Here is a 20,290-nt window from a genome sequence, read left to right as displayed (position 1 = left end):
CTATCTTTAAAAGCAACAGTGTTACTATGTCAGGAATGTGTGCCAGTGCTTCAATCTTTCTGGCACCTCTGATTCCGTAGAGAAAAGTATGTCTGGGTAATGTTTCTGGAATGAGCCAAATGGTACTTGCTCAATACTTTGATAACAGTTCTTTGTTTCTCATAATAGTGCTTTCTTTAAAATTAAAAAAAAAAAAATCCCCTGGGTCGTCTGCAGCCTCATAAACATGATCAAACATTTCCTAAAGTGCTCCCACATCTTAAATATCAAAGCCATTTTCCAATGCTCTGGTTCGCTACTGGTTTAAAACCAGGCTTCCTGTCTCCTCCAGAGGCCCTGGTGCCTGGGACGAGCCTGCAGCTGGGCCCATGTGGGCAGCGGCATGCCAGCTGACTGACGGAAGCACTAGCGAGTGCATTCCTGAACCGAGAGAGGGAGACATAATTAGTGTTATTTTTGGACAAGTGTTAGTGCCATCCTCCAAGTAACAAAGAGGCAATAGCCTCACTTCTCCTTCACTGAAGACCTCATGTCAAAATCTTCAGGGAAAAAAAATGTACAAGAAAAAGGTAACAAAACATTTATCTGAGACAAATATATACTCTTCAAAGCCTGAAAATTATTTTCCATCTTCCTGATTAAAATAATGGTCTGAATCATGTCAGAGCTCTGAGACAAGTACGTATCTATTTGTTGAGACAGGTATTAAAACAATCCCTGCGCTCCACTCTGTAAAGGAACCTGTTCCAAATCGCCCCCACTGAGGACTGCTCAGGCGAGTCGGATGCCAAGGAGCAGAAACTAAGAGCAACACCAAGGTCTAACCCTAACCACCGTTCACAGTGCCCGCTCCGTGTGGGGGACAGCTGCCTGCTGCCACTGCCCAGAGCCCCGGCACCCCAATTCCGCGCCATCCGTGACAACTGATCACCGTCGGAGCTCGGCACACCTGGTGTGAGCCACCTGCGCTCAGGCGTGTCCCAGCACCGCGGCCCACATGACTCTCCAGCTGCGGCAGGTGGTGAAAAAACTGTCTTTTCGATTCCCCTTTTCAGGTCTGTCACAGTGCACGAACAAAATGCCTCATACACATGACAAGGGTTTAAATAACAGAGATTGCAAACCCATTCATTAATACTTAAACTTGAACTGGATCGCTAAGGGAGTTATGCTCTACAACCACCTCGGGCACAACAAAGAAAAGCACTCCGCTTCATAAACTCTCTCCGCTTCCAGAAGGGTCCCCAACAGAGCCTGGCAGGCCGTGAGGATGCCAGCGTCACAGCAGAGTCAACACATTCATCCCCCAAGGAACAGCAGATCAAATCCACAGTGAGGCCCCACGTCACAGCCAGCGGGGCAGCTGGAACCAGACGACACCAAGTCCAGGGAAAGCAGAGAAAAGAAAACCCTCGTGCTGCTGGTGGAAACGTAAAATGGGGTAAGCTACCGTGGAAAACAGTTTCACTGTTTTATCTTAAAACATCCAACACAGATGTACTCTACCCTCCAGCAACTCCACTCCTGCGTACCTGGCCAAGAGAAATAGAAATGCGTGTCCACACAGACAGTTCACGGCAGCACTGCAGCCCAAACACAGTGACACCCAAGTGTCCGTCAGCTGGTGAGTGGACATGCCAGATGTGGCCCGTCACAAAGCGGGACACACTCGGCAACAAAAAGAGAAGAACCACTAACACTCTGCAGCACGGAGGAAGAACTCAATCCACGCAGTACTCTGAGTCCCAGAAGTCAGACACAGAGGGCTAGATAGTTTGTGATTCCCTTTGCAGTGCAGCAGCAGAAGTCCAGAAAAGGCAGGTCTATTAAGTCCGAAAGCAGAGCAGAGCTGCCTGCGGCTGTGGCTTCGGTGGGGGCTGCCTGCACGTGGGCGTGAGGGCCTTCTTGGAAGTGCTCTACAACTGGACTGTGGGGGTGGTCACAGAGCTCATGTACTCACTGAATTCACTGACTTGCACACTTAATACAGGGCAATTTACAGCGTGTAAATTACATATCAACAAAGCTGTGGAAAACCTGACCCTGGGGGACAAGGCCACATGCCATACCAGGGCACCTCGACCTCGGCACAGCAGCGTCTTGGGCCAGACACCCCACGCCGAGTGTAGGAGCCACCGTGCACGCTGCGGGGCGCCCAGCAGTGTCCCACCAGATGCCAGCAGTGGAGGCCCCTACCCTCAGCTGTGAAAACCAACAGTGTCCCCGGACACTGCCACATGTCCCACGGGGAAAAACAACCCGGGGAACAACACTGGCCTAGGCCTGTTGTTCCCTAGTTTGCTGCTTCTGCTCCATAACCACCGGGACCCCTCTCTAGGCCACTATGTGACTCTGCCTGAACCTCTGCCGAGCCACGTGGCATCCCGGTACACGGGTGACCGTGAATCGCACCGAACCATGACGCGCCCGCATCACTGCGGCCATGCTGCAGGGAACGTCCTCACACGAGACCCGCACAGCACTTCTGAGGAAGAAGTGCCCGGGGTCGGGACTGCTGGGTCAGAGAGCACACAATACACACTGTAAGCATCTACTTTAGCGTCTTGGGTTTATTTCAGTGGGCACAACACCCACGAGAGACGCTCTGTGACAGTGCTCTGGACACGAGAAAGCCTGAGGGCGGCAGCTGTGACCATGATGCTCACACCTGGTGTGAGCCAGGCATGGCCCTAGGGAAACGACAGCCTGGAATCCTCACACCCACGATTGTAACGCAGCTCAGCCCTGAACCTGCCACAGTAACACGGGGGCGAGTCAGCTGAGGTGGCCAACCATTCTCGAAGGGGAAGACCTTGTCATTCTACCACAGTGGACAGATCCCCCTGGTCTGGACAGGGAACAGCAGCTAGGCCACAGACCGGGCAAGGAGGTCACCAGCTGCTCTGAGAATGCTGGGGCTAGACAGAAACAGGGTGGCAAAATTCCAAGGTACTTCATGCTTTTTCCAGCCACTGAGGACAAATGGCTGGCCTGCACCACAGAGCTCTCTGTCCCGCCAAAGGGTTCTGAAAGAGCATGTTCGCCCCCCACAGTAGAGGGCTCAGACAGCGCCCCACACCACGGCCGGGGCCAGCGAGCTCATGAAGCCAGAGACTGAAACATCAGGCTGCAGGTCTCCAAGGATGCCGGACCTCTTTGTTTTGACCCAGGTAAGTGGCGGTCAGAGAGGCAGTGACTGGCTCAAGACCGTAAAGCCATGGCAGCCACACGGCCTTGCTGCCCACCTCCCTGGGGCCACCAGGAAGCCCCGCCCTTCCCACTGAGTGGTAGGCCCCAACACCAACACGGGCTCAACAGAGAGCCCTGAGAGTGATTTAGAGGAAAGGCTGTGGCGCGTCTGTTATTCAACTCTTCCCTGTTTGTCAGTGTGTTGCGCTCCCACCCCAGGCCCTCACTCTTGTCCTTTCAGGGTGGAGACCTGGGGTCGCCCCTGACAGGCCTGTATCAGCGACAAGGGCCCGAGTGACAGGCGCTCGGTATTTGTGTCTGGAACGTGTGAAATGATGTTTTCTTCCTGGCACAGCTAAGTGGAGGCCCCCTAGGGAAGCTGCGGACTCTAGAAAATGAGACAAGTGTGGCTTTTATGAACACGAGAGGATGGAAGAAACCCTGGGAATGGTCAAAGAATAAAAAGGAAGAAAAGAGAGCCCATCGCTAAGGAGGGAAACTCAGCCAGCTGTCTGCCAAGACAAGAGGGCGAGCCGAACCAGCGAGAGGACAGTTAATTCCTTAATAGATGTTTTCAGCACACTGGTGAACGGCCTCTTGTTTGTGAAAGGGTCTGGAACGGGACCAAAACCCACAAACTCACCAGATCCTGCAGCCGGGGAATTCCACACTAAAGCAAAAGCCTTATTCAAACACAAAAGTGCTCTACCTAAAAAATAGTTCTAATTACTTTTTAAGACAGGTTCTCAAAATATTGATTTAATTTTATATTGTTTATCTAAAATTAGTAATAGTTACCCTAACAGATTTTTAACAATAAATACTATGAAAAAAACCAAAGTGAAAGGCTCATGTGTCCCTTTAAGGGCTTTTAAATAGTCTCGTGCCTGTGCGTAGCCATTGTCTTGTAGAGACAAAGGGCCGATCAGGTGCCCGGGGACCTCCGCACTCAGAGAGGCCTCCCAAAAACCTGCCCCCGCAACCCAGCCTGCTGCTTGGTGGCAGGCGTGTGTGTCCGTGTGAGCACCGAGGAGAGCGGGTGGAAGAGTGAATGAGAAAAGCAGGGTACACAGCAAGTTCCTACAGCGTGATCTCCTGTTTCTTCGAAAACACAGCCCCGGCTGGCGTAGCTCAGTGGATTGTGTGCCGGCCTGCAAACCAAAGGGTCACTGGTTCGATTCCCAGTCAGGGCTCATGCCTGGGTTGCAGGCCAGGCCCCCAGTGGGGGTCACGCATGAGAGGCAACCACACACTGATGTTTCTCTCTCTCCTTTCCTTCCCCTCTCTCTAAAGATAAATAAATAAAATATTTTTAAAAACTTAAAAAGCTAGGCTAACAGGAGTGCACAGCGCTGCGGCCCACTGCACGCAGGTCACCTCTGACCGGAAGCCCTTGACCCACTCCTCGCTGCGGCGGGAGGGAAAGACTCAGTGCCGCGTGGACGCAGACACAGGCTGGAAGACACCCGCATGCCAGAAACACCGAGACCCAGGAAACTGTGGGTATCACGGACCCAAGCCATGACGGCATCACGAACGATCAGGAAAACATCAGCATGCTATGCTGTCTCTGGAGACTGTTTACTGACTTTTAAAGTATTTTGCTTTTCTTTGTTTTAAATTTTATTTATTTATTTTTAGACAGGGAAGGGAGGGGGAGAGAGAGAAACATCAATGTGCGGTTGCTTGGGGCCGTGGCCTGCAACCCAGGGATGTGCCCTGACTGGGAATCGAACCTGCGATGCTTTGGTTCGCAGCCTGTGCTCAAGCCACTGAGCTACGCCAGCCAGGGCAGTACTTTGCTTTTCAAACTCACCTTCACATCAACTTTCACACATTAATCTCACCTCACAGGCAGCAGCTGGCAGCAACTTCTCTCAGACTGACAGGTAAGTACTAGGAATTAGTGGCGTACAAGCACCGGGCAAATCCAGCAAGTCTGATGATGGTGAGAACTATATCCCGAAACCAGGGTTCACACTTGTGGCAGTAACTTCACGCCTCTGCCGGTCCCTCCCCATGGGGCACTGCATCCAATGGGACCTCATCTCACTAATGAGAAAACTGAGGGGCTGATTATAAATCTCAACTCCCTAAATGTTACCTGACCACATTTTCTTGAAATACACTAAGTCCAAGAATAGCTGAAAATTGCACATCGCAGGTAAAAAGAAGACAAGCAGTGAGCCTGGGTCACAGCACCATAGAAGACTCTAGAATCAGAGGCCTATCTGTCGTTTTTTAAGCAACATCACTGGACGGGAAACACCATGCAATCCGGTCACAATCTTTCTAGAACGGGGTAGGAGGAGCAGCGCTAGTCAGCCCAGAGGAACAGAGCATGTTTCCTGGTCAGGGACAATGGAAGGCCAGACCAGACACACAGAGGAAGGAGAGGCGATGAGGGGTAGGGGGTAGGGGCCAGAGGGGTTCCAGTCCTGGTGCATAGGCAGGGTGGTGACCCCCCAGGAAGGAGCCTGTCCCACCTCAAAGCTGCAGCTCTCAGGACTTCTTGGAGCAGAGGCCACGCATGCTAGTCAAAGCTAACTCAGCACAGCACAGAACATTGCACATTTGCTATTTCAAAGCTGTGCAAACACATTATGCTCACTAAACCTTTTACTGGTGCTAAGGAAACACTTTCATTTCTTCTGGATAAACATTTGTGTTATCTGTGGCCCTTAGAATAGTGGACCAGGGAAGAGCTACATTTCAGAGACACGCCTAGCCCTTTTTCTAGTCAATACCTCTGAGCACAGCCGCTCTGCCAAATATGATGGACAGATCGGATTTCCAGTAGAGTCTTACGACTAACAACATGTATGATTAACTTACATGATCAATGCCTCCCATTCAAAAAAGTTTTCTTCATTCATGGGGCCTGCAGGAAAAGAAAAATATCCACATTGTTACTCTGAAGGCAACTTTAGCTATTAGAAGTAAATTAGAAAAAGATTAACTTTAGTACCTCACCTGCCACAATTCCTTCCGGAGGATTCAGTGTTAATTCTATAAAATTAAAAAGTAAAACCATTATGAAACAGAATGAATATTATATTGGCATTTTAACAAAACAACTGTAAAAAGTATACAAATTGTAAATTATATAGTATACATATTAGCAGATCAAAATTCTTTGTACAAAGTGGATTCCTGCTCCAGTTACATTTCTGATAAAGACTATGTGACCAGTTCTTTATACCAGCAAAAAAGCAGGATTTTAGTGCTAGACACCCCTTCATTTGAGAAATGAAGAAACACACAAAAAGATTTAACCGTCTTCCCAAAGTACTCCTGCTGGTTATTTTTTTTTCCAGATATATTTTTTAAAGATTTTATTTATTTCTTTTCAGAGAGAGGGAAGAGTGGGGGAAAGAGAGGGAGAGAAACATCAGTGTGTGAGAGATGTATCAATCAACTGCCTCTTGCACGCGCCCCAACTAAGGACTGGCCTGCAACCCAGGCATGCGCCCTGACCAGGAACTGAACCAGCAACCTTTTGTTTTGTAGGACAACGTGCAGCCGACGGAGCCATGCCAGTCAGGGTTGCTGGTTATTCTGATTAAAGCCCATAACTCAAACACAGTATATTATTTTCCAACTGAAAGGTATCTCCTGTCACTCGGAGACAAACTAGAGATGTGACCAGGGCTGAGGCTTCAAAAGCCTGACTCCGAAGCAAGGGCATCGAGCACCGTACGGCCCACCTGCCAGGCGCGGTCATCACTGCGCATCTACGAGCCCCATGGAGACGAGGCTCCGCAGAACATCCGGCTTCAGCACTGACAGCAGACCCAGGGCGAAACAAGTCCACAGCAGCGGCGCCGCTCAGCGACTTGAGATTAGCAGTCGATGAAAAACCTGAGGCCCAGCTCTGTCACGTAGGAACTGCCACTAAGATATGTCATTTTAACTTGTAAGGCATATTTAAGAGAGCAAAAAGGTAAGCCCCAGAGGAAGATGATATTTGCAACAGATATAAGCAACAAAGGGCAAACACCTGAACTTTTAAAGAACACCTTACAAATCAATAAAAATACAAAACAATCCACGAGAAGAGTCACGCACAAGAACTGAACGAGCACTTCTCTCTCTCTCTCTCTCTCACACACACACACACACACACACACACACACACAGTCAATAAACCTGAGAAGGCGTCCACCTCATTAACTACAGGGAAACGCAAACTAAAATCACGGAATCACGGCGAGGCAGTGCCGTCCCACCAGAATGACCCAGCCACCACTGTTTAGAAAACCGACAGTAAGAAGTGTCCATGCGGACAGAGAGCCATGGACACTTACTACCCGGACTCCTGCTGGGAGGACGGCAGATTGCTAGTTTGGAAATGAGGGTGCTGTCACCTACTATGACCCAGCAACTCCTCTCAGGAGCACAAACACATATGTAAGCATATGTGCACCAAGAGACATGTCTAATAACCTTTTCCTTCGCTTGCTGATGTCATCACTCAGAAGAGCTTCAGATTCTCAGTAGCAAACAACATGCTTCTGTGCAGAGCAACTTACAGCAAATTGTAACAACCTCCTATGAATACACCTCTGAAAAATATGAGGAAATAACAGGTAAAGTGTCCCTGGAATAATTACAGGGTTTGAGATGTAACATTTTGGCATACTCCTTGAAGAGCAGAGTATATGTGGACCGGGATACTTACTAGTTTAAGCAAGTGAGCATTCAATGGCCCTAAATCTTACAGAAAAAGAACAATTTAAATATTCCTCTGCTGCCCTGGAAATAGTGCTCTAACTGGTTTAGAAGATTGCGTATGCCTCTATCTTGCTATATAATTTTATGTACTGGAAAGTACACAATTAACCATTCTAATCACAAAAGCACTCAACTCCAGGTGACATTTCTTCTCTTTACATTTGCATTTTGGTCACAGCTGAAGCTCTGAGGAGCTACACAAGCCATGAAGAGCTCCTTGGCCAGTATGACTAGAACTGGCCAACCACTTATCAAATATCAATCAACATATTATCGATTACCAGTACACTTTTTCTCTGCCAAGCAGTATCCTAGGCAGTGGAGATGTAGTGGTGAAAGATACAGACAAGGTCCCCCCCCCCTTAAATGAGCTTTTGTTCTAGTGAACAAAGACAGGTAATGAACAAGGAAACATAAATCAGACGAGTTTCAGATATTAGTGAGTGTAGTGAAGAATGTGGCAGAGTAAGTGACAGATACACCGAGGTAGCCAAGGCAGGCCTTGCTGGGGAAATGATACTGGAGATGAGTTGTCTCTCTTGTTCTTTTTTTTAAACTGAGATGCAAAAGATGTAACAGGGTCATTAGTGTCAGGTGTACAAGAGTGAGTCAATATTTACATATATATATATTGGAAAGTGATAAATGAAATAACTCCAGTAAACATCCATCAACACACATAGTTACAATTTTTTTTTTTAAATCTACTCCCTCAGCAACTTTCAAAGATGCAGTACAGTATTATTAACTAAGGTCATTACATGTAATGCAGTACATTAACCCGAGAACTTATTTTATAACTGCAAATTTGTACCTTTTGACCCTCCTTCACCCATTTCACCCACCCTACACCCCCCACCTATACAACCACCAATCTGTTCTCTGTATCTAGGAGTTCACTTTTGGGTTTTCTTAAGGTTCCACATATAAATGAGATTATATAGTATTTGTCTTTCTCTGATTTATTTCACTTAGCAGAATGCTCCTCAAGCTCCATTCATGTTGGAGCAAAGAGTAAGATTTCCTTCTTTTTATGGCTCAATAATATTCCATTGAATATATACTGCATATTTACAGCAGCATTATTTATAATGGCCGAAAAACAAACCCAAATATCTTCTCAATCGTAGAAGGGCCTTAGCCAGTGTGGCTCAGTTGGTTGGAGCAGCATCCTATAACCAAATGGTTGCAGGTTCAATTCCTGACCAGGACACATACCCAAATTGTGGGTTCAAGCCTTGGTCCAAGCAAGTACAGAAGGCAACCAATTGACGCTTCTCTCTCACATTGATGTTTCTCTCTCCCTCCCTCTCTCTCTAAAAGCATCGGAAAAAAAAAACAAACAAAAATGACACACAGCTACACACATTACTTTGTGCACAAGTACACAGACCTAAATACTATATAGAACACTGTGTATGTATACACATACACAACATAGAATATACACACAACACAGAATACACAAGTACGTTTACAGATAGATTACATGTGTTAATAAGCAGGCAAAGCTGATCTACAGCGATTAAGGATGCACGCTTTGGTGGAAACGCAAAGCCAAACAACGAGGAGACCCTCTTACAAAGAAGAGCTGCCTGGGGGCGGGGGCCCACACCGTGGGGCTCTAGAGGGCTGTCCCCCGGCTGCTGGTGCTCACTCTGAGAATCCCTGAGCGGAATGTGTCGTTCCTTGTACTTTTCTTTGTTGGTTATATTTCAAGCTACTAAATAGTTTAAAAGCTGTTCCCGCAACAGTCCCAGCAGGGAAGATGACGCCACAGGTCAACTGTGAAAGTGGTAATGAATGAGAAGGCTGGGGTCTCGTCCACAGGCAGAGGTGACAGGGCTTGCTGATGAAGCCGATGTGCCACGTGAGGATAAACGAGGGGTCCACACCACTGAGTGAGTGGTGCCACCCTCACTGGACTGAGTGAGTCGTGGCGCCCGCACTGGGCTGGAACAGGGAAGTTCTCGCGCTGAGACAACAGTAAGCAGACAAGCAGAGGTGGTTCTGAAGCTCCAGGGAGGGTGGAAGTCGGAGAAGGAAAGTGAGGAGCTACGGCGTGCGGAGACCGGGGCCTGAAGGGGCTCTCCAGCGCAGTGTTTCCACAGGGGGCCGCTTCTGGGCTGCACAGTGACTCGGGGACACTGCTGCCACTTGGTAGGAAAAGGGCCAGGAATACTTAACATTCTGCCACAAACAAGTCCCATACAAGGAAAAATTATACTCAAAATACTAGTAACACCTGTGGGAAAACGTGGATCCAGTAGACAGGTAAAGGGACAGAAGAGAGACAGGTCTGTTACCCAGAGTGCGCCAGCACCAAGAAGGGGAAGAGGAAGAGACAGCCGATGTTAGGGGAGGCCAGTGGAGTAACACTAGCAAGTGCTGCTCCCAAATGCCAAGTGCATTAAGTATTTCAAGGAGGGAAAAACCAAGGGCAAATGAGGTCAATTACCAGCAGGGCCAAGACCCTTGGATTTGGCAAGACAGACTCTGCCAGCCACTGTCTGTATCTCTTCACAGAAGCAGAATGGGGGAAGTAACCCCAGGACCCAACTCACCAGGCTTTATAGCCCTAGTCATCCCAAATCTCACCTGATTTCTCTAAGTCAAATAGCCTTTCTGGAAGAACAAAAAGCAAACAACAGGCTAAGGCAGATGGTTATAACTTGCTAAGAGCAGCGGGCGTAGGGGAGCCAGAGAGGCAGGCGGGGGCAATGTGGATGGGAGTGGGAGTCGAGTGCCTGAGAGCAACACAGAGGAATAATTACACCAATGATTTTAATGGGATCGCACACCAAAAGGAGCTGGCTTTCTTCTTCATTTGTGGAGTTTCCCCTTGGAACTTCCCTCCGTGCTGCCCTCCCTTTGGGGAGAGGCACAGGGCTGTCTAAACTGCATCCCGCGTCCAGCAGCCTTCCCACCGGCACTCTTATTCAACAGTGGCATCTGCTGGTGGGTGCAGGACTGCAGCCACCCAATGCTCCAGTGGAGGGCGTGCGCTAGACTGCACACAACTATACAGGGTCATGTTTACAGATTAAAAACAACTTCAAAAAGAGAAACAAATCTTAACAATGTCAGAGGAATTTGAAAACACCATGCCACTGGTCCCTTGACAATGTTCGGTTGTTAACAGCATTTTTTAAAAGTACCTTGAAAAATAGCTGCCACAAGAAGTGAAATACAAATCTACCCCCTGACCCAGCAATCCCATGTCTCAGAATCTATCCCACAGAAACACTGGTAAACGTAAGGAAAGAAACACGCATAAGGCTGTTCATTTCAGGACCACGTGTAACAGCAAAAACTGGAAACAACCCAAAGACCATCCATAGGGGACCTGTCAAATTATGTTCTGCCCGCCGAGAGGACACCTGCAGCAGCGGTAAAACGGAAGGACGAACCCTCTGTGCACCAGCACAGGACGTGTCCAATGAAAAAGCGAAGCGGGGGGAAGCGTGTAACGCGGACTCAGGTCAACAACTGAGGTGACTGGAGGGACTCTAATGCGACCCGACGGGTGTCCTTAAGAGAAGATCAGGCCCCAGGAGATTATACAAAGAGTTCTTACAACTTAATAAAACAAACTGAAACATGAGCAAAACACTCAGGACACATCTTCAAAAAGATGTTATGGATGGCATATAAACACATGAAATGATACTCAGTGTCACTGGTCACTACGAAAAAGCAAATTAAAACCACAATAAGAGGATGGTGACTTAGAAAGATCTTCAGCTCACTACCCTGAACAGACACACACTTAACACATATGAAACAATTTCCTCTTTAGGAAAAAAAAAAACCCTAAAGGCTGGCTGAGTGGTGACTACACACCAGGCACACAGAGAAAAACGGCCCTGCTCCGGAACACCAGCATCTCCTGGAAGGGAGCCTCACCACATGCCTGGTGCCCCAGTTTTTGCAGCTGCCGCACAGGGGGTGCCTCTTGCCTGTCTGGCTCTGGAAGCCAGGGGACCTTGTGTTCCTGGTCACATGGGACTATAATAATCGGAGTCACCCAGAAAAGAGGTCATACCCTAATCTGGCACCCCAATTTTTGCAAATGCTGCCAGGCAATACCTCTGTATCACCTAGCTCTGGTGGCCAGTGGGGCTTACACTCCTGGGTCCCTCAGAGTGTAACAACAGGGAAAGAGCTCTCGAACAGCTGCCACCCCCGATCACAGCAAGAGGCAACAGACCCAAGAACTTGGTGTTCCTGTGAAGGACTATTAGCAAGTCATCACGGCTGCAGCCTGTGAGGCAGGCTTCTAACTGAACTGCACTCCTCTCCGGAGACCCAGACGGGAGACCACAGAAGGCAGGTGCTAGCATCACACTCACCCTCCGCTGAGCTCCAGAGTGCCAGCGTCGCTTGGAGGGGAGCTTTAAGCATGCTCTGGTTCTTGTGGCTGCAAAGGCCTGCCCCTTGGTCACTTTGCTGTGGTGGCAGGAGTTGCATTCTTGGGTCCCACAAGACTGGCAATCAAAGAGATGATCCTAGGCAGGCTACCCTACTCCTTTATGATTCGTATAACCCCCAGGTGCCCCAGGGCATTGCAGAGACCTGGACTGAGGCACACCCCAGCCATGAAGGGGGCTTCTCTGCTTGTCCTGGAGCTGCGGCCTGAGGGGCAGCCTTCAGGTCTGCACACAGTTAGTGGCCTCCTTACTATACTTTCCCGTGTATAATGTACATGTCTTGCCCAAATTTTTGAGGGAAAAATAAGGATGTGCATTATACATGGGTAGTACTAATTCCAATTATACATGGGAATTAATACTAAAACACGGGTGCGCATTATACATGGCAAAATACGGTAGCTGCTCTCAAGGAACCTGGGCTGTGGATGCCATCTTGGCACTCTCCCTCTGCCTTGCTCCAGCTCCAGTTACACCCAGATACACTCGCCCGGAGCCACAGTCTCTAAGACTTCCAGCCAAGGGACACCTCCAGACTGCCTGGCTCTGGTGGCCGGCGAGGCTGATCCGTGCCGTCCCACAGGACTTTATACATCTGCATACTTCTAAAAGCTGCTGCCTGAGGGTCTGGCTTACAATCAACCCAGATCCAGGGGTGAGATCTTCCCCTCTGGGACGCCGACAGGTCTTGGCACACCCCCTACTGCGGCTTGCACAAGCACAAAGATCTGAGAGACAACCAAGAGCCGAGGCAGGGCTGAATGCCAACGTTCATCTTCTCCGTGAGGCCACTCCCCTTCAGGATGGGAGAGGTGACTGTTTCATCTACTGTATTGAAACCAAACACAGAGTCAAGCAAAATGAAAAACAGAGAAATATTCTGCAAATGAAAGAACAAGATAAACTTCAGAAAAAGCCTTAATTAAACAGAGGTAAGTAATCTACCTGATAATGAGTTCAAAGTAACAGTCATAAAGATCTCGCCAAACTGGGGAGGAAAATGGATGAACAAAGAACGAACTTCAACAAAGAGAAGAGAAACAGAAAATACCAAACAGAAGTCACAGAGCTAAACGCGCACATGCATGCACGCACGCACGCACACACAATAACTGCCCTCAAAAAATACGCTGGAAGGGCTCAACAGCAGACTAGATGGAGCAGAAGAAAAGATAAGTCAGCTCCAAGACAAGGTAGTGAAACACCCAATCAGAACAGCGAAAAGCAGGAAAGAAGTGAAGTTTAAGGGAATTATGAGACAAGATCAAATGGATTAACATTCGCATCCTTGGGCTCCCAGAAGAAGAGAGAAAGGGGAAGAAACCTTATTTGAAGAGATAACGGTGGTGGGGGACATGGAGGCGGGCAAACAGGGGAGGGGGGAGTAATGGGGACATCTGTAATAGTGTCGAAAATAAAAATAAAGAAGAAGAAAATAAAAAGAAGTAAAAACTCCTCTAACCCTGAAAAGAAAATAGACACCCCGATCCTGGAAGCCCAGATAGTTCCAAATAAGAGAAACCCAAAGAAACGCACCAAGACACATTATAATTAAAGTGTTATAAGTTAAATCAAGAAGACTATTAAAAGTAGCAAGAGAAAACTGTTTGCATACAGGGCCCCCCCCCATGAGACTAACAGCAGACTTTTCAGCAGAAACTTTGCCCACCAGAAGGGAGTGGCATGATATATTCAAAAGGCTGAAAGGGAAAAAACCTGAAAACCAAGAATAATCTACCCAGCAAAGTTACCATTCATCAGTAAAGGAGAAACAGTACTGAGACAAGCAAAAGCTGAAGAAATTCATCACCACCAAATCAGATGTTCTAAGAAATAAAAGAACTTCTTCAAACTGAAAAAGAAAAGGTGTTAGCAACAATAACACATATAAAAGAATAACTCATTGGAAAAGTAAATACATAATAAAGGTATCGTAATAATCACTTACAAAGCTAGTATAAAGGTTAAACAACAAAAGCAGTGAAAAAACTATAAGAATAACTAGTTAAATGATACACAAGATAAAAGATGTAAAATGTGACATCAAAAACAAAATGTGGCAGTGAGGAGAGAACTAATGTTGAGCTTTAAAATGTGATAAAACTTAATTATCAACATAAAACATACTGTTATAAATATAGGCTGTTATATATAAGCCTTGTGGCAACCATAAAGCAAACCTGTGAGAGACCTGCCAAAAGCAAAGAGAAAGGAATCTAAGCATACCACTGAAGACAGTCATCAGACCACAAAGAGAGAGAACAAGAGAAGGAACAGAGAAGACTACAGCACAAAAACAGCCAGAGAACAATGAATAAAGTGTCAATAAGCATGTGGCTCTCAGTAATTACTTTAAATGTGTATGGACTAAATTATCTAATCAAAAGACAGGGAGAGGCCAAATGGATAAGAAAACCCAGGTCCAGGTGGACCTGCTGCCTACAACAGACTCGACTTAACGTGAGGACACACACGGGTTGGACGTGAAGGGCTAGGAAAAGATGTTCCCTGCAAACAGTCAGCAAAAGAAAGCTGGAGAAGCTCTGCTTGTATCAGACAAAACAGACTTTTTAAAAATAGGAAAAAAGGCTGTAATAAGAGACAAAGGGGGGCGTTAGATGATGATAGAGTTCAAGCCAACAAGAAGACACATGTGGAAATCATACGCATCCAACAGAGGAAAACCTAAATACATAAAAGGAGTATCCACAGACCTAAAGGGAGACATCACAATACAGTAACAGTAGAGGACTTCAATACCCCACTTACATCAATGGATAGATTATCCAGAAAGAAAATAAGGAAACATCAGCATTAAATAGATGAACTTAGCCAGTATCTACGTAACATCCCACCCAAAAGCAAAAGGATACACATTCTTCTTAAGTGCCATAGAGTATTTCCTAAGACAGATCAGGTGTTAGGCCACAAAACAAGAGAATTTAAATCTTAGCAGGCATCTTTTCCACCCACAGGGTATAAAACTAAATATTGATTACATGAAGAAAACCGGAAAATTCACAAATATGTGGAGATTAAACAACATGTGAACAACCAATCGGTCAAAGAAGAAATAAAAAGAGAGATCAAAACATACCCTGAGACAAATGAAAATGGAAATGAACATACCAAAATTTGTGGGATGCAACATAAACAGTTCTAAGAGGAAATTTTGTAGCAATAAAATGCCTACTTTAAGAAACAAGAAAAACCTCAGCTAAACAACTAGCATTTATCAACATCTCAAGGAATTAGAAAAAGAACCAAACGAAGCCCAAAATTAGCAGAAGGAAGGAAATAACAAAGATTAGAGGAGAAATAAATGAAAGAAACTAAAAAGACAATAGAAAATATCAGTAAAACTAAGAACTGGGTCTTTGAAAACGTAAAATTGACAAACGTTTAGCCACACTCACCAAGAAAAAAAAAAGAGGACTTCAGTAAGTAAAATTGGAAATAAAAGATGTCACAATTGCTACCACAGAAATACAAAGGAACATAAGACACCACACTATGAACAACTACAGCCTGACAACTTGGATGGATCACGACATAATTACGCGGAACGAAAGGAGCCTGGCAAAAACAATCTACAGTGACGGAGAACAGACCAGATGCTGCCTGGGACCTGGAGGCCAGGAGGGGAAGGGAGAGCTGGGTTATGAAGAGGCGGGAGGGACTTCAGAGGGCAGTCGTCACGCTCCTCATCCTGATTGTGGCGACAGCTCCACAGGTGTGCGTACCTCCGAATCCACTGCACGTACACTCCAAATGCACCAGCCTAATGTAAGCCCATTACACTTCAATGAAGGGCTTTAGAAACAAGTGTGGCTGTAAGAAACACCACCACAAAGGCTGAAAGGACGAATCACAAACAGGGATAAGACGACTGTAACACAGATAAACAAGAAAGGACTGGAGATATACCCAAGGACAGGAAACGTATAAAGAACTCCCACAAATCCGTAAGAAAAAGGCAAACCAGCCTACGGAAATCTGGTAAAAGACAGGATGAACATTTCACAGAAGAAAAACACAACGGCCTCCAAACCCGACAGGATGTTCACCTTCGCTCATGATCACGATCAACAAATCCCAGCACACCCATCGGCCGACGAAAACAGAGGCCAGCTGCACAGCTTCGAGCTGTTAGCGAGCGTGTGATGCGCCGCACATGGGAACAACACGCCGAGAACCCGTCGAGCTGCTCACACGAGCGCTCCAGGAACACGTCATGCCCTGCAGCCCGCACCAAAACGTTCCTGGAAGCACCACCTACGTAATCATGAAATGCTGGAAATAACCTAAATGCCCAGCAATGATGTAATGAACTTTGGCTCACTGTCAAACAAAACACTACTTGGCAGTGAAAATGAACTCCAGCTACGTGCTTCAAAATATTCGATCTGTAGAACATGTACGGTAAAATTATGTTTCTATTAAGCACAAACAGACTAAGGTAGGTGATATGTTGTTTATAGGTACATTGAGTGGTAAAACTGAAGAAAAAGAATAATTTACACAAAATTCAGTGGCAGTAACTTCTCATGGTGGTAGAAGGTGCACAAAGATTCCTAAGTCACTCTAGCCTTCTATTTCTTAAGCTCGCTGTCTTGGCTACAAGCGTTCATTTTACTCTTCATATGAACATACACATTTTACATACTTCTGCACATACAATACATTTCACAACACGAAATGTTGTGAAAAGCTAAGAAGGGTTAATGACAGGAAGAGACGACAGTTCAGGAAGGACGGGCTGAGGCTGGGGGTTCAGGGACAGCTTCTCCAGGGCAGCAGGCACAAGCAATGAAGATACCCAGGAAAAGCAAGTGCTGGCGCCCAGACAGGACTGTGCCGACAGCCAGGCCGACGGGGCTGGAGAGCAAGGTGCCAGGGCAGAGGAGTAGATGAGGTCAGAGAGGCAAGAGGAGGGCCTGGGCATGTCGAGCCTGAAAGGTCACGACAAGGACTTGGGTTCTTACTACAGCCGAGGGTGCTAGGCAGTGACATGATCTGACTTTCTGCTGTTTTAAAACTAGAACCAAGTGAGGCAAGAGCAGAAGTAGAAAACCCGTAAAGACTGAGGTCATCCAGGCCTGGGGACTGGCTTGGTCCCGCACGGGACTCCGGATGAAGTCTGAAGTAGGGCATCAATTTACTTGCGGATGGATATAAAAGAAAGTGAGAGTCGGGATGGACACAATGTTTTGAGCCTCCAAAACAGGAAGAAAGAAGCTGCCAACACTTGAGATGGGGTTGGGGTGCAACAATGATGCAAGAACAGGGACTCAGTTTTACACCTGTGAGTCTGGGGTTCCCATTAGATACTGTGCTGGGTAGAATAATGTCCCTCAAAATACGTGAAAATGACCTTATCTGGAAATGGGGGCCTTGCAGATGCACTCAGTAGAATGAGGTCATACTAGTCTGGGGTGGGGCCTAAACTGATGACCAGCAAAGTATAGAGGAGGGGGAGACAGCCATCCACGTGAAGACAGAAGCAGAGACTGCAGTTACACTACGAAAAGGCCAAGGAGCACGAAGGATTGCAGCGGCCACCAGAAGCTGGAACAGGCAAGAAGGGACTCTTCCCCAGAGCCCTGGAAGGGAGCGTGGCCTTTCTGACACCTTGATCTGGGCTTTCTGGCCATCAAAACTGTGAAAGAATAAATTTCTGTGGCATTAAGCCACCCAGCCACCTTGTGCTCCTTTATTTCGGCCACCCCAAGAAACTCATACCCAAGTCTACCTCTGCTATCCCTAGGAAAAGCTAGACTGATGTACGAAGACAAAACCTCAAGAAAAGATACCAGCTGAAAACATCTGGGGGTTTTTCCCAGCTCTCTCTTTTTTCTGCTTTTAAGAACTTAGGCAAATCATGTTGCTTCTGTTCATTCAATTTCCTGTAAAATCAGAAGCCTAAACAGAATCATATTTGAGGTCCTACCACCACTAACTTTCTGTAGTTCTAGGGCTATTCTCCAGCAAAGCCGAATAATGCAAAGACTGGATTGAAGCAGCAGCCTAAACTTAAGATACTTCCTTCTCTACAGAAATGAGAAAGTAATTCCTGCTTGAAGTCTAGAGACTGGGCAAAACAAACTAATACAGACCCAGAAACAGAGACCAGGGTGACAGGAAATGCTAAATGTTCCTACACATTGACACCCCCCCACAAGCCAGCACCTTTCCCATATGGAGACAAGGGCACCAGCCTCTCCCCCAACCTCTGTTCAGAGTGAACCATCTCTCCGTGTGGTCCGCTCCCATTTCTCTCTTAAATACATGTTCCTACTATGGGGGACACTAGGTGGTGAGCACTGTTTACGCGTTTATGTTAATGACCCTGCACCTGTAACACTCTGATTTGCTCCCGCCAAACGGGACCCTCCCTGCACAGTGCCACTGATACGGCTCAGGAAGTGGAGCTGCACACATATCTACCCATTATTTGTATGACTTCATTATGTCAGTTTACTGTCAACTCTCTTCTGAAGGCACTGTCCATCTAATTATAACAACAACTGCTAACATTATCGAGAGCTACGTATCAGGTACCCTGCGAAGCACGTCTTCCCAAGGAAGGAAAATGCAGGGGTTAAGGGCCGAGGCCAAGGTCAGAGTGCTAACAAGTGGAAGCTCCAGAGGCCCTTCTGTCCCTAACCACGAGGGGGCTGCCACCTTGCCTCACCAGCTGTGCGATGCGACGGCATGCCAGGACTTATCACAGGCGATCCTCCCAAGGGAGCACACTGCTATGAAATCGTAGAATATGGAACGTTCCTAGGTTCCCGTTCCTTCCTTTGCTCCCCACAAATATTAGAAAAATCTACTGGCTAAGAAAGCACCGAGGTTTTGTGAACACCACCTAGGAAGAGTAACAGGTGGTGGCACTGTTGAAGACCGCCATGCCCTTATTAAAGAGAAAACCGAAAGTTAAACTGTCACCTCAGACTCATCGCAGTGCGTTTTTTCTCTTAAAATAGTTTTTTTAACTTCTCGGTAGGCAATTGAGGCTTTCCTCCCCTCCTCTCACTGCACGTGGACGAAGCTGGAACTAGGGAATTGTCCAAGTGACTAAAAGGGCCAAAGACGAACACCAACAGCAAGCTGATGGCTGAATGTAACTGTAAATATTTCTGAACCAGCGCAGCAGTAACGTTCACTTTTGCCCTTTAATGCATCCTCCGTACAAGCTTACGGACACATCGAGGAGGAGGAGGAGGCACAGCGGAGCAGGGCGACTGGAGACCACTGCGGCTCACTCGCTGCTAATTGCGAACAAACCGGGAGGCACCGTGGGTGAGAGGAGTCTGGGCTCCGCAGGCGGCTTTCCTAGCCCCCACTCCACCCAGGCCTCAAGGAGCAGCGGCCCAACGGGGGCCCAGGGCGGGGCCGAGGGCGCGGGGACCCGGGCGGGAGGAGGGAGGAGGGTGTGAGAGTTGGCGGCGGATGGGCCCGGGACTCACGTTTGTACTCTGCCATAAGCCTTTTGAGCGCCGTCCCTGCCATCGTCTCGGCTAAGCAGTGCCGTCGGGCCTAAGAGCTCGTATCCTCCCGCCCGACGTCGCGGTTGCTTCCGGGTCGCCGCTGGGGAGCAGAAGCCCATCCGGGCTGTGCGAGGCGCGCGTGCGCAGTGGCAAGACCGGAGGGAGAATGTTGAGAATGGGGCGGAGCGTGGACCGGGCCGGGGCGGGGAAGGGGCGGGGAAGGGGCGGGGGACCTGAGCACGGCTGGGATGGGGTTGGAACGGCTCTGGTTCCTAGTCCGCGAGTAGCTAGGCCCTTCCGCCGCTTTGTGGGGTTAAAGTCGCTTCCAGCAACCCCAGTTCCTGTAGGACCCGATCTTCCCGAAGATTCTGCGTAGCAGGTTCCCGGGTTGAGTGCGTGGTAACCCCTTGTTCCGTCATAGCGGCCGCACGATGGTCAGATGAA

General features: G+C 47.7%; 1 protein-coding gene across 1 annotated transcript in view; it reads right to left on the bottom strand.

Moving 5' to 3' along the window:
• UBE2G2 (ubiquitin conjugating enzyme E2 G2) overlaps window positions 1-19,953 on the bottom strand; it is a 30,778-nt gene extending 10,825 nt beyond the window's left edge. The window contains exons 1-3 of the mRNA XM_045852484.1: window positions 19,826-19,953; window positions 6,163-6,198; window positions 6,025-6,070 (exon numbers count right to left, since the gene is read on the bottom strand). Coding sequence (XP_045708440.1) covers window positions 6,025-6,070; window positions 6,163-6,198; window positions 19,826-19,868 — 125 coding nt within the window. The 5' untranslated portion in view covers window positions 19,869-19,953. The remainder of the gene's footprint in view (window positions 1-6,024; window positions 6,071-6,162; window positions 6,199-19,825) is intronic.
• Between the last annotated feature and the right edge of the window lie 337 nt (window positions 19,954-20,290).

Source organism: Phyllostomus hastatus, unplaced genomic scaffold (genome assembly GCF_019186645.2).
Source record: "Phyllostomus hastatus isolate PE091 unplaced genomic scaffold, TTU_PhHast_1.1 phas_contig_948, whole genome shotgun sequence".
NCBI classification, from domain to species: Eukaryota; Metazoa; Chordata; class Mammalia; order Chiroptera; family Phyllostomidae; genus Phyllostomus; species Phyllostomus hastatus.
Note: the sequence above shows the minus strand (reverse complement) of the source record. Positions and strands in the feature narration are given on the sequence as shown.